Raw genomic sequence first — 15000 nt, 5'->3', positions numbered from 1 at the left:
TTTTAGTATGGCTATGGCAATTGGCACAATCAACAAAAACCTGGTCTTAAATATGAACAGATGTCAAACCCTTCATACTAAATGACCTCATATCCAGTATGTAGTCCTATGGGAAACATTCAGAATTGCCATACTATCAGAGAGAAAGAGAAGTGATGTGATTAACGTGAGATGTGACTCACAGCGGCTCAGCCCATCCCCTCCTCCTCCAAACACATCATCGTACTAATTTGGATGAGGTTGTTGTTTGTGTGAATCCCACTAAAATGGTTTGTGGCAACGGCCTTAAGGTTAGAGAAAGAGGTTTGTGACTTGAATCTTGCTGGTGCGAGTCCCTGGACTAGGTGGGAAAATGCAGGTGAGGAGGGGAAGTAAACATGCAGTGCTGTCCGGTCGCTCAATAACTACAACCTGTGTGCCCTTCAGTGGCCAACAGAAGAAGACTGAGGTGTTTCTGGACTGTTCCTGGCAACCATGTTTTATTCCCACCCCAGTTATGCAGACGACACAAAGTACTGAAGCTAGCCAAAACAGTACGCTAATTTAAATGCAAGGGTGCCTACAGAGCACCAACACTGCATCAATAGAATATGGACCCATCACAATATGCTACAGCAGGGATGAGAGTATAAAGGTTCATAGTTCACAGCATTAGAAACATATTGTCCTGGCCGCATATTCCAGTTGAAATTAATGAGGTATTGCAAATTTACCTACATGCAAACGTGGAGCCACCAATTTTTAGGGCCCTAGGTCGTCCAGGGCCCCAAGGCATGTGCATGACCAGCTGCTGATCCACGCAAGGCTCCCTGGAAAGTCTGTGTAAGTGTTGCAGGGCTTTGCCGGGAGAGTAAGTGTGTTCAGTCAACCGACCATGGGTAAAGGTAAAGAACATGCCTATATAATCCACATATTCTATATCATATGAGTATAATAATGTGCAAGTATGTGTGCACCAAAGACAGAATACTGCTACACACTCAAATGAGTTGTTGGGTTGTTAAGTATTTGCATGAGCTTTTCTGATATGGGAGCAGTTATTCATTCTGGATCTAATGCAAATGAGTCAGTATCTGCAGAGCAACCAAATAGCAGGGAAGGACAGCCTGTGGCTGAACTTGTTGATGTCACACCTCTCCCTCATCAGAATTCAGACCCTCATTCAAATTCACAGACTGTCGTCCCTGTAAACACAACAAGCTTATTGTCTGGGGCCAACGACACGTTTTTTTCCCTCTAGTATCATATTGTCGATCTACAGGTGCTTGGGGGACCAAAGGAACGAGAGAGGAGGCTTTTGCCGTGCGCTTTTTCCAGCAACAGGAACGCAGCCTGTAGCACAGCAGTAGCAGCTTGCACGTCATGGTCTCATTCATTACCAGCAATCCGGTATTAACGCCGCTGAGGCTCCGTTTTAGGCTCTCAACTCACCCCCAGTCTGCTCTGGACCCTCCGCAGATAGTCTTCCATGTCGGCCTGCGTCGCTGCGGTGCCGCTGCAGATCTCTCCATGAACCAAGTTTCGGCAATAAGGGCTGCTGATGTTTTTTCTCCGCTTCCGAGTCCCCCGCTGCGCTCTCACTGCAGTACTCGCTGCTGTCTGTGCCGTCGGTCCTCCCCTTCTCTACGGGGCTAACCCACAACACCGTGTAGTGGGTGTGACGGGAGGAAGAGGAGATCCGACCGGGGGCGCGCTCGATGGATTCAACCGCGCTCCCTGCTGTAGGGAGCCACCCCCCACCCCCCATCCAAAACCCCAACCCCAACGTCAACCAATAGAAAAACACATGTATCTTGTTATGTATAGTGAATAGTAAATAGTAGCGTAGTGCGATGGAGAGAATTAAGCTCCAGCACCATGGACAGCGCCCTTCCATGAGACGCAACGCTGTGTTGGCTCTACAGGCTGCGGGTTGACGGTTTTCATGTTTGCACCTATTCCTACACTTTTGGTGCAGAAAACTGATCACATCCCTTCACAAAAAAAAAATGACGTGTGCCGTAATTTTCACGAATTATGCAGTTTTATACCGCAGTTTAGTCCAGGGATCCCGTAATAAGCCAGAATCAAAGTGCTCCGCAATACCTCTATAGCTCTAGTGTGTGTGTGTAGGTGTGTGTGTGTGTGTGTGTGTGTGTGTGTGTGTGTGTGTGTGTGTGTGTGTGTGTAAGCCTACCTAGCCTGACAGGAGACACTTTAATTAAACTGAAAGACGACCGCGTGGGTCACATCAAAATGAAAAACAATAGAGAACACCATAAGACTGGAGATCTCTCTCTCTCTCTCTCTCTCTCCCTCTCTCTCTCTTATCACTCTCTTACACACACATACACACACTGGAAGTCTTGGAAATCGGCCAGTCCTGAAACTTTAATATTTAAAATGGACAAGGCATTTATCATTGGGTCAGGGTTCCACCAGATTTATCTTTTTAAATGTGTAACTCTCTCTCTCTCTCTGTATCTCTGAATCTCTCTCTCTCTCTCTGTCTCTCTCTCTCTCTCTCTCTCTCTCTCTCTCTCTCTGCAACAGGAAAGGCTGCCTGCCAGGTATCATCGTGATGCTGGGTCACGATGATCTCATTATAAAATACAAATGTTTTAGGCTAATGAGAGCTCATTTCGTCAGGACATGTGATGCAAAAATAATACCAGACTTGGACTGACCCTTAACAGCCCACATGCATAAATCTATGTAAAATAATGTAATTTTGTATCTGTGTAAAGTCTCACATATATGCGAGCATATGGAAGGCAGAAAAAGAAGAGGGGCTTTGTGCGGCCATTGTGCTGAAGAGAGACCTCATCACTGTGGCTGGCTTCACACTGCTACACTGTCGATTTTTCACTGTTAGTTTCCATTAGTTTTAGTTCAAGACTTCATTCGCTACCTCAGCAGAACCGCTAAGTGATGGCGTGGCTTGCCTGCGGCGGTGCAGGCGGTGACGCTCCGGTCTTAACGGAGGTTGCGCTTGATCACGAAGAAACACGAAGGAAAACGTAAAAGGATCACAGCCTCGGCCGTGCCAGTGTCCAGGCAGGAAGAATAATGAATAGGAATTCCGGTCTGAATCTTCAAAATAAAATCCTGATTTTATTTTATTTTTTTCAGTAATAGAGTAGGCTACCTAAGTGAAAATACTAAGGAATCTGTAGTAAACCTGTTAAAAGTAATCTGTAGTAATATAGGCTACAGTAGGCTATATTTTGTGAAGACGTGTTATAGAATCCTTACTTCTACTTCTACTACTGATTTCCTACATTTCCCAGGATGCTTATCGACAGCCCCCACAGAACGTGTCTGAACTTGTTGGATTTAAGCTGCGGGTTTTATGGATAGCTGAAGAGAGCAATAACGGTAGCGATACCCGTAGCAGAGCAAGACACTTTCCAGTCGAGAAAAAGCGAGAGTCGAGCCCCTTATGGAAAACACAACATGTCTTGTGGCTGCATTGCATTATGGACAATTGAGTGCCCTCCCTTCGCAGGATATCAGTTTCCCTGTCACTGAGGAGGCATTAGCACTGATATGCAGGGTTGGAAGGGCAGTGAGGCCAGTCATCCAAGAAAGGAAAAGTATAATGGGCAAAAACCAAAAACAGTGAAATAGCCGAGGGCTGCAGAGAGCATTAAATGGGAAGCTGCACAGATTTTATTATTGGACAGAAAGGTTTGTAATTTATGACAAAAGGAATAGAAGTAGTTTCAGAGCCATTTAAGTCCAAATGACAACAGGTGATTTATAGACTCCAAGAAAGGAGGCAACTTAGGAAACAGAGGAGGAAGGCAATAGACAGCTTGAAGGAGAGCAGAAAATCTTAGGAAAAACAGAAGAAAGAACGAGGGATAGCAGGATAGGTAGGATAGCATTTTACAATGCTTTAAATTTGTTAAGGCTCTATTTAGTAAAGAGAAAAGTGGCAACCTGAAAGCAACAACACTGGAGTGAGTGGATCACTTAGAAAAGGTGCATAAAAGTAGAGAAAAGTTAATGGCTGCCCCCAGATATCCCACTAAATGAAGTGATGGGACACCAAATGGATGCTACAGTCCCAGCAGGTGGAAAGAATGGCGGTGCAGAATATAGTAAGATGTGCAAGGGCTTTATGAGCCCCAGGGCCTAATGGAGTCTCCTGTCAGCTTTTAAAAAAAGTGCATCAGATGTATTGAGATTCCTGGATCATGTCATAGAGCAGGCAGGATTTTATTTCCCACAGAGGAAAGACAGAATACAAAGCATAGAGCAAAAATAGAGTTGCTCTTGTGAGTTTCCTTGCACTGCATGCTGCTCCTAGGGTGTATGAATTTATTAGATGTGACTTTAGAGCTCCCTGCTCTTTATCAGACAGTCTACAGACTCTGCTTTTGTTCTATCAGTGCACAATTTCCCCTCTGCAAGTCCCTCTGGACTTGTAGTTCCTCACCGTTTGCTACTGATCAAAACAATCCTGTGATATGCTGGATCAGGTCCAAGTCAAGTCTATCTTGCCAATGTTGTTGGTGGCACAGCTTGTGTGTGTGTGAGAGGAAGAGTTAGAGAGAGAAAGGCAGAGAAAGAGAGAGCAAAGACAGAAAGAAAGAGAGAGAGGGGGAGAAGAGCAAGAGTTAGGGCAGAGATTAATGCCTCATGTCTAATATCTTATAAAGCTTGCAGATGCTGCTCAGGCCCTCCGAGTGTAATCCACCTGCTCTCCATGCATTGACACCCATGTATTTTTAAAATTATGCAATGGGTTTTTAATAGATCTTAGGTGCCAATGGGTCCTGAAACTCATTCAGTGCATATGTGACCATGCAAACTTTCAAATTAAGTAAGAAAATTAAAAATACTAAAAAATAAATACAGCATTTAGATGGCATTTCCACAACTGCAGCTGTAGACATTGTAAGCATCATAGACACGTCAATGCGTGTGGTTTTCACGCTTATCATTTTCAGGCTCATCATTAGTTTAGCCCCTTTTCACACTGCAGAATTTGGCCCAGCACAAAGTGTGAGAATGCTGTTGTTAACCCTGCAAAGTCAGTGCTACCCTGCTGTGGAGGGGCCTAAAGTCAGGATTAGCTCATTTTAGAACGTGCTTAGTCAGCTATGGGCTAATGGACCGGTTATTCCAGGATTAAAAAAGTTCTAGTATGGGGTATCCTGGTGGCTCAGTGGTCTATAGGCACGTAGCATGTAAATGCAACGTCCAGGGTTCAAATCCGGTGCAGCACCTTTGTCACATGTCGTCCCCCTCTCTCTCCCAATCTTTCCTCTCTTTATCAACTTTTAACTTTGTAATGAAGGCCAAAATGAAAAAAATATCTTAAATAAATAAAAGGTTCTAGTAGGCTGCACATCCTGGACTAAGTGCAGTGTAAAAAGGACTACCAATGGGTGTCAAACTTGAAGCAACTAAAGTGGGGAAATGCAAGGAAAGGAAATGCAACCCTCTCTGTTAAGACAAAATAATATCACATGCATACCCTATAATTTAGGGAAAAAGTTACACCAAAAAAGCATTTGATCTCCCTCTTCAAACAAATGAATGACTAACCTATTGTATAGGGGTCATTTGGCCTGTGTGAATGCAAGACAAGATATGACAACATAAACACAACACAACATAACATATTCTTTAATGTCCCATTGGAAATTTTCATTGAAGCCGCTGTACCAAGGACATAAAAACAGCAACGAACAGCAGCATAGGACAGAAACAGCATTCACCCGTCATCATGGCACAAAAACCACATCACAAGAAGCTATAGCTGTGGAGGAGGACTGTTCATATTCACAATTTTTGATCAGACTGTTGGAGGCCATAGCAATAATAGCTATAGCAATCCCCTGGACCATGACCACTGTAGGGTCAGAGAGAGAGTTTGGGAGGAGAGAAAAGAAAGACGTGGAATACTGAAAGGGATGTATGTAGAAAGATAGAGATGCCAAGATGAAGTGAGTGGTGTTTTCCTGTAAGGAAAAGGCCTGTCAAGTTTGGGGCAAAGCAGAATTGAGTTTTCAATTGATAACTTTTGAAGGCAACAGGCAAGCAAACCCCACCTTCACTATCCATCCACCCTCCCGCCCGCTCGCTCTTTTATGGGAAACAGAAAGATAAGGCGTAGTCTTGCTTCTAAATCATTTCCCATTATACACCAGTAGAGCTTACAGCGTCTGCACTATAGTCCCAAACTGGTTCATTTTGCATTGAAAACAATAGGCCCTGCTAATTGATTTTAATGGCTCTCTCCGCGACGATGCACCCCTTATGACTTCGAGAGGGGTCTTTAAGATTATTATTATTAGTATAATTGCCATTACCCCCACACTTTCCGAATGGGAGACAGCGAAAGAATATCTTTGCCCTTAAGCTGAACAAATAATTATTAGATTCAGGAAACAAACAGACGACCGTCACGCGCACGCGCACGCACACACACACACACACACACACACACACACACACACACACACACACACACACACACACACACTCCACCTTAGAGTAGACCCCCTCCTGGCGACCCTCATTCCCCCCGCCGCCCTCTTTCTGCGGCATGCCGCTTGTAATTTATGCAAAATTAATTGATACATCTCTTATAATTGATGTGCTGTAAACTTAATGAGTAATTTATGTAATTAGTCAATTAAGGATAATTCCAGCATATGTTCCGTATGCCCAGAAGGTGTGCTTTACAACTAGTTATTTGTCCAGGAGTTGGGTGCAGGCGAAGACTGCCGTAGACTACCTAATTAATTTTGTTATGCAGATCAGCCACGGTGTCTATTTAACGGCCCCCTTTGTGAAAACAGATTTAATATTGATCTTTCCCGAGCGTTTAAAGAGGATGCTTTTACCCGCGTTGGCCTCTGAGGGCCTTAGAGTTTCAAAACTCATTTTTCAGGCGCCAGGAAAACAATTAGGCAAAGAAAACAAAAACACAAACACAACAACCGCTGTCTTTATTTAGTGGTGAATTCATAAATGTTCACTCTTTGTCAAGGAAAGTGGCAATAAAAAGTGATTTTCCTTGCAATTACATGACCGTCTTTAAAATATGCTCTCTGTCGACACAGTTGACCTTTTGAGTGGGCTTGAAGGGCTGAGACATAACGGGAGATACACCGGCTAATTAATTGACACAGTTTTGAATATTCATACCTAATACAGCGAGCTTGCCCTTAATTACATTGTTGGACTTCTCTCCTAGGAGGCTAAATCACGGAAGGCTTAATTATTGTAATGTATTCGGGGGCCCACCGGGGCACCGAGGAAGACAGGAGCCGTCAAGGACCGAGTCATGACACCTGGCCAGAGAAAAAATATACGGGAAGGGAGCAGCTTTTGTTGTTCTCCGTTGAACAGAATTCAGAGCAGGGGATGAAGTTTGTTTACATCCTTGTAGGATTCACCGGAGAGTGTTTGAACAGACAGACAGCCGCCGGACTCCCCTCTCAGCAATTAATCAACAACAGCGCGCGCCTGTGTGTGTGTGTGTGTGTGTGTGTGTGTGTGTGTATGTGTGTGCGTGTGTGCGCGTGTGCGTGTGCGTGTGTGTGTGTGTGTGTGTGTGTGTGTGTGTGTGTGCGTGCGTGCGTGAGTGTGTGTGTGTTGAGAGGAGGAGAGCAGCGCGCTGATGATTTTGCGCAAATGGAAGACATGATTTATTGTTTGCAAAGTCTGAAAGTGCAGTCGAGCAAATTTACAACAAAGAAATTGCATTTATTCTATTCTTTACTATTTCTCACTTCAAGTGATATGAGCTAATTCAAATCAACACTTTGCATCATGGATAATTCAATGTTTATCCAGCGCAAGGCATAATTAAAATGTCTTGTACATATCATGGTAAACTGTGTAAAGTTCTTATGCGGACAAGGCTTACTTCCTCAACAAACACCCTGATCATTTTGCCCGACAGATTACAATGTATGTTGGAATAAATAATAAAATGTTTTAAATATTCACAATGAAATCTCAGTTTAAGTTCTGTAGATTTGTGCGCTATGATACAGCGATCTTTGAGCGCAAAGCAGTGTTTATTTTCTGGCAGACGAACACTATGAAAATTACATCCAATTCAAATTTACTAGAATTGAGTTTAAGAAAAACACAAACACTCATCCTCTCAATCCGTGTGATTTTTAATTAATATTTTATTATTATATCTCCACATAGGGAACATTCTCTTTTTCAGCCCCCCTTCCACACAGAGGACAGAGGTCACAGTCAGCTACAGAACAGCAGCCCTGGAGCTGGTGGGAATTCAGTGACTTGCTCAAAGACACTTAAGCAGAGAAATGGGTCTTGAACCAGTGTAGTCCGGTTGAAGGATGGTCTGTTTAACCACTAGGTACACTGCCGCCCCCGAGAGATTTGTTTATAGTCTCAATATCAGTCAGTCCGAGTCATTCTCCCCTTTTTAGTTTATGCGTGGCTCCTTGATTGGCAAACAGGAGATCAGAGTCGAACGCGTGGATGAGCAAAACCCACCCCCTCCTTTTTATTCTTTAACCCCCCATCTCTCTCTCTCTCTCTCTCTCTCTCTCTCTCTCTCTCTCTCTCTCTCTCTCTCTCTCTCCTCTAACACACACGCAGCCCTCTTCCCCTCTTCTCTCCCCTGACGTGTCCCCTAAGTGTCTGGATAATAGATAATAGAGCCAGCGACCTGCAGGGGTCTTACAAAAACGGCGCCCGGCGAGTGGGAGAAGCGCACAAGAGGAGAGAGAGAGAGGAGCACACAGACATCGAAACAAACTGGCCCCTCACACCCTTCAGCCGTCGCGGAAACAGGGGGATTCTGAGAAGAGGACTATTTCCTCTCAACTTTTACGCACAGAGACTGACTTTTACGCACAGCGCCAAGAGCACCTATTGGAGAAGAGACAGAGAAAGGACTTCATAAGAAACTTTCCTGGGATGCAGAAGGTTCTCGCGGAACGCACCTGACAGCAGCAGGCCTTTAGGCTAGATTGTATTAACCGGTATAGAGTAGTTAATCCTGCATCTGTGGGAAAATAGACCAGCATTCAATCTAATGGCTCAGAACTTTGGAACAGATGCTTCAGATGGTGACTAATATGAAGACTATCAAGTTAGCTCCGTAGAAAATATATAGTAAGGAAATAATAAAAAAAAACAAAAACACATTTTATTTAACTGCTAAAACTTAAAGAAAACGACAACCAAATCATGCCCCGTCCCGGTAAGAACTCTTACAGCGACCAGAAGCCTCCTTACTCCTACATCTCTCTGACGGCGATGGCTATCCAGAACTCATCCGAGAAGATGCTGCCTCTGAGTGACATTTATAAGTTCATCATGGACCGGTTTCCGTACTACCGAGAGAACACGCAGCGGTGGCAGAACTCCCTGCGACACAACCTCTCCTTCAACGACTGCTTCATCAAGATCCCCCGGCGGCCTGACCAGCCGGGGAAAGGCAGCTTCTGGGCCCTGCACCCGGACTGCGGAGACATGTTTGAGAACGGCAGCTTCCTGAGGAGAAGGAAACGCTTTAAGCTGCTGCGCTCCGAGCATATGGCCTGCAAGAGCTCCCCGATGATGCATTACTTCCATCACCACCACCATCACCACCATCCGGGCGGCAAGCTGGGCACAGCATCCGGCCACCACGAGCACCCAGCCGGCCCCGCCAGCACCGTGGGCCGGCTACCTCACTTCCAGGGTTACGGGGGCATTACTTGCGCTCAGCCCGGCGGGTTTAAACACCCATTCGCCATCGAGAACATTATAGGTCGGGACTACAAGGGTGTGATGGCCAGCGGGCTGCCCCTCACCTCGGTCATGCACCACCTGGGCTACCCCGTGCCCGCGCAGCTCAGCAGCGTGGTCAATTCCATGTGGCCGCACGTCGGGATGTTGTCGGAGTCCATGGGTGGCGTGCCCGTGCCCGCATCCTCCGAGTACGCGCCCTTCAGCGTGTCAATGAAGGGCCTTTACCACAACGCCAACGGGCAAACCCTGCCCGCCGTGCCCGTGCCAATAAAACCCACCCCGTCTCTGGGTCCCATGCCCGGTCTGACAGGGCTGCAGTCCGGCCCGGCGCAGCTCTGCTCCCCGGCCTCAATGCTGGAGAAAAGCGATCCTCTAGAGGGGAAAGGCAACCCTCTACACCCGGCTCTCCTCCTATCCTAACCGGGTAAATTGTGGATCATTTTTGGGAAATGAACAAAAAAAAAACAAGAAGGACATTTAATTGCGTAAATAAGAGAGCATTATTAACAAAATAACCATATAGTTTACGTTGAGTGCGGCTATAAGAGTTGTGAAAAAAATGAGGTTCAAATTGTTCTGTGTTATGAATTTTTCATTGGACCGATGTTGAAATCCTAATTTATTTGCACAATTCGTGAGGGCATTTACCACATACTGTAATGTGGCACTGATATATACAATCAGACAAGCAGAGACGCTGAACCCAAAGAAAGTTTTGATTTAGGAGATACACAATCTAAATTTGTTTCCAAATGCAAACCCATCACTTCTGTTTATATATATTTTGCCTTTATTATGAACGTTTAGATAGCTCTTATTTGATTTTAATTCAGGTGAGGCCTATTGGCTAAATACATATATAGGCCTTAATGTTTATGAATTAGGCCTGTGGCACTTCTTTTTTGTGTTGCTTAGCAAAATGTGCAGTGCATCGAAAATGTTATGCTTGTATTATAACAGTATTTATCTGAAGATATTTATAAAGAACTTACAACGAAATCTTCTTTGATGTCTTATTTAAATGCAATGCTGGTTTTAATTAACATTACACACGTTTTTTTGCGGTTCGTTTGACAACCTCATGTTTGTACAATAACACCCTTTAAAGGAAAAAAGATAATTTAGGGCAAATTCCATCAGACTCAGGCATTCTTTCATAGTCGAATATGCTCCAAATTAAACTAACTGTAGGTTAATCTCATACCATATAAACTGTCTTTTAACTTCAGCACGTCTGGTGTGTTTAGTGTAGCATATGGAATAATTATTATCCTATACTAAATTAAGAATTATGATGTTAAGTGGAGCTCATAGCATTATAGCCTTTGAATCATCACCGTAGCCTACAGGCAGTAAAGACACAGCACGGATCACATAGTGGTTCACCTGCCACCAGTTGCTCTGCGCTCCGAAATACATATAATACATACATGATAATTATTTTTTTTAAACCAGCGCTTCTCCAGCGTTTGTAACGGACTTCCAAATAGACACACATTAGGCCACTGATCCCCCATTTGATACAATATTTTCCCAGAAAGTTCCCCCCACAACCCCGCACCCCCCATTTAGTATTGATTTGAATTGTATCTGTCTACAATGTAAGTGGGGACATGGTGTTGAGAGGTAAACCTGTATGACTAGAAGAGTCATTCTTATACATAAGTGGGATAATTTCTAGTGAATTGATGCAATTAAATTATTCCTCATTTTGGCAGTGACCCCAAAATGAGGCAGTTTCTGTTGGGTCCCCACATGAGAAGAATAGGCTTCTATATGAGGCTGAGGTACCTGGGGTCCCAGGGCCCGACACTAAACTTGTTCATTTTTGGTCCAAGCTCATAGATGTTGAGATCTACATCCATAATTATTCACCTGGATAGACTGTTGCTTTCTGAAGTTTATCATTTCAACATATCCAAATTGAAGCTGAACTGTTCAATTAGTTGATTCAACATGTTGTTTGGTAATGCAGGGATACACATGAATAGAAGAATGCTTTAAAAACAAACTTTGGACAAAGGATTGCCTGACACTTAAAAGCCAAACTACACTCGATCAGTTTTTGGAGAGATGTCCAAAACTCTGGTGTTAATTATGCATGTGTGTGTCCATTATGTATGTGGGCAACATGACAAAAATGACAATAGGATTATGCCCATGTGCCCATGAATATTGTGCCCAAATGTTGTGCGTGTGATCTTCATAAGATGGATATGGCCAGCCGACACTCTAGGCTATGGCTTCACAACTTCAAAAGCAGGTAGGGCTATCGGATCAAGTTTTGCCCTTTTGTTTCCTCTCTTTTTAACATAACCCAGCTTTGAAGCCGGTCCTCTCCAGCGGCACAAAGCTCCAGGTTCAGCCCACTGAAAATGACTTATATTCAGGCTCTTGTCCCCTGTTTAGCATCCCAAAGGCTCCCACAGCCGTCACTATTGTCACACCAGCCTCTGAACAAATAATTGAGATGCACCAGCGGAGGAGAGGCGTGGGAGTGAAGAATTAAAATATGTCTGGGCGTCATTACTAACGAGCAGAACACATATAACAGTCTATTTCTTTTCCTCTTCTTCATTCTAATCTCTTATATTTATTATCTGTTTTTGTATATCATGATCATTCTGTTTCTTCATGACACTCTTTCTCTCTTTTCCTCTCTCCTCACATACGCACTTTCCACATAAATCTCTGTTTTTTTTCTGTTAGATTTACGAAGGATACCTCCTCTTGTCTCTCTATTGCTTTCTGTCTCTATCTCTCTTCCACACACACACACACGCACACACGCACACACACACACACACACACACACACACACACACACACCCATGGTCACTGTTGTGAGCGCTTTGGTCATGTCTCTATCAGAAAACTCTTTCAGCTCTTGTGTCAGCAGTTACTGCATGTCTATCTCTGGTCAATACACACATACACACACACACACACACACATACATACATACATACACACACACACACACGCTTTCTCTGCGGGATGCCTTTAATTCCTAGTTAAAGGGAAGTGTGATTTGTATGGCAGGAGGAAATGTGTCTATGTGAGAAAGTGTGTGTGCATGTGCCTGTAGGTGTGTGTGTGTGTGTGTGTCTGTGTGTGAGTGTGTGTTTGCTTTAATTCCCTGATCAGCAGGCCTCAATGTCTTTAATAGCCCCCACTGCATTAGTGCATAATTAAATGCCACTAATTAAGACACAATAAGAGGCGTAATAATGCAGCCATTATTACCCTCCATGATCCTCTGTCTTCACAACACCGGAGTCAGATGCCTCTGGAATCATAATATCACATGAGGGCCTCCTAATGTGCATATGTGTTTATGCGCAGGGAGAGAGGGGGTGTATGTGCGGTTTATTTTTACAAGGACAGACACTGCGCTGGTTGTGTCAAAGCATTTCAAAGCATATGTTTGCTAATTTCAATCTCTGGAACAAGTTGGTACATATAGACATGAGGCGTAGATGCTCTTGCTGCGGCTTTTTTTTATATTGGTACGGAAGATTAAACACCTTTCTACCACTTGCCAGTCTGCTTCCATAAGTGTGTGTGAGTGTGTGTGGAAATAAATTCATTTAACAGTTTGAAGGTTTGGCTTGTGCAATTTCATACCAAAGTAACGGGGCATTTTTTTTCCCCTTATGTTTTTACAGTAATTCCTCATAAGAAAGTAGCCTATCACTAACTTGGTTGGAATATAAATGGACTTAATTTTCCCTTTTATACAGAATTGAGTCAGGAGTTGAGTATCATCACACCACTGCCCATACATAAAACAATTAAATTATAGACACTAATTTATGCATCGAAAATTAAAAGCACATAAAATTGTGAGTCTTCTGCGTTGGATTACTGTTTGCTACATTTCCTATTTTATCACAAAATCTACATTTGATTCCTCAGCAGGGCGCTCTTGTAAACTTGTCACTGACAACTAAAGCAGTTACTCCAGTGGCTTCTGTGTTGTCCAGATATCCAATTAAAATATTGATGACATTTTATTGAAAAGAGTTCAGATTGATTAGGAACATTGAGAGATCCAGTTTTCTATCAGGTGATCCCCCTGTTCACTCTCTACTCCAAATATGGAAAACCTGTTTATGTAATGACTTAGGGCTACAGACCTGTATAACTATTAATGTCAACACCGCAGCCTATTAATAAGTTGCAGATATGTAATGTAATGCAATATTTTCCAAAGACTGGGTCAGAAGCAAAGGTGATTTGCAAGAGGACTACAGTGGGTCCCAAACATATCGCTGTTGTTGTGTGAAAACCTTGTGACTCCCATTTTAGTGTGTTTTTCATGTATTCACTTCAGTTGAAGGATTACATGGTTCTCTATGGGTTGATATAGTTCTCTGTCCTCTTGGGCTTGTGAAATCCTTTCAAAATCCTTTTTGATCAATTCAAAAATGCATTTTTGTCAAGCTAAAAACAAGGCTGCTTTTCTTAATTCCTGAAAAGCTGACATTTTGGAGATGCAAGTTTTTTACCCAACAGTGACAATATAAAGCTTGTGGCTATATTTGATTACCAAACCCTTTCCAAGCACCTGTGATGTAGGCTACAAAAAGGATAAATAATATTGTAAAGTTTGATAGAATATGAAAACAGGGCAAAGTTTAGTAGCTTAGTCTTTACAATAGCGTGTAAAATTAGTTTTGGGTCACAAAAAAGTCTATTTTGAAAATGTGGCTTTCCAGAGAAAAGATTTAGTGAGTAAGGCTGTGGCTCGTACTCATCCATCCATTAAGACCACCCAAGGTTTACAGATGTGATCAGCAGAGGACGGCTGAAAGCGTTATGATGATATTTCATTTGAACAAGGCAAATATGCCATTACATCCTATGAAAAATGGTTAGCATTGACAAAAGTGTAAGGGACATGAATATGAAAGAACTTTTTCTTCGGGGGAAAACTGTTTAACATGAGAAATATGAGTTTAAAATGAGTAATAGGACTCTTATGAATGAATAAAACATTTAGGTCAGAGGTGTTTTACTGTCAACCCTCAGAAGCGAAACGTTACGGTCTTGAATAGGCGATGATACATTAGCGGTAATTACCCACACTTCATTGGGGCCAGGGTGGCAAATTCTACATGCGTTTTTCTTAATGACCAACAAGAGCAGGCCATCATAATGAGCAGCTTAATTCATTAATGTGCTCTGTCGTTCACACTCACTCGAGCACACCGGCACACATACACTTACTCATGCACACACACACACACACTTACGCATGCATGCACACACACA

General features: G+C 43.3%; 1 protein-coding gene across 1 annotated transcript; it reads left to right on the top strand.

Moving 5' to 3' along the window:
* The first annotated feature begins 9177 nt into the window (after positions 1–9177).
* Positions 9178–10143, top strand: foxb2 (forkhead box B2). The gene has a single exon (XM_071920416.2). The coding sequence runs from the start codon at positions 9178–9180 to the stop codon at positions 10141–10143; it is 966 nt and encodes a 321-aa protein (XP_071776517.1).
* The last annotated feature ends 4857 nt before the right edge of the window (positions 10144–15000 follow it).

This window comes from Centroberyx gerrardi, chromosome 8 (genome assembly GCF_048128805.1).
Source record: "Centroberyx gerrardi isolate f3 chromosome 8, fCenGer3.hap1.cur.20231027, whole genome shotgun sequence".
NCBI classification, from domain to species: domain Eukaryota; kingdom Metazoa; phylum Chordata; class Actinopteri; order Beryciformes; family Berycidae; genus Centroberyx; species Centroberyx gerrardi.
This window is presented reverse-complemented; position numbering and strand designations above follow the sequence as displayed.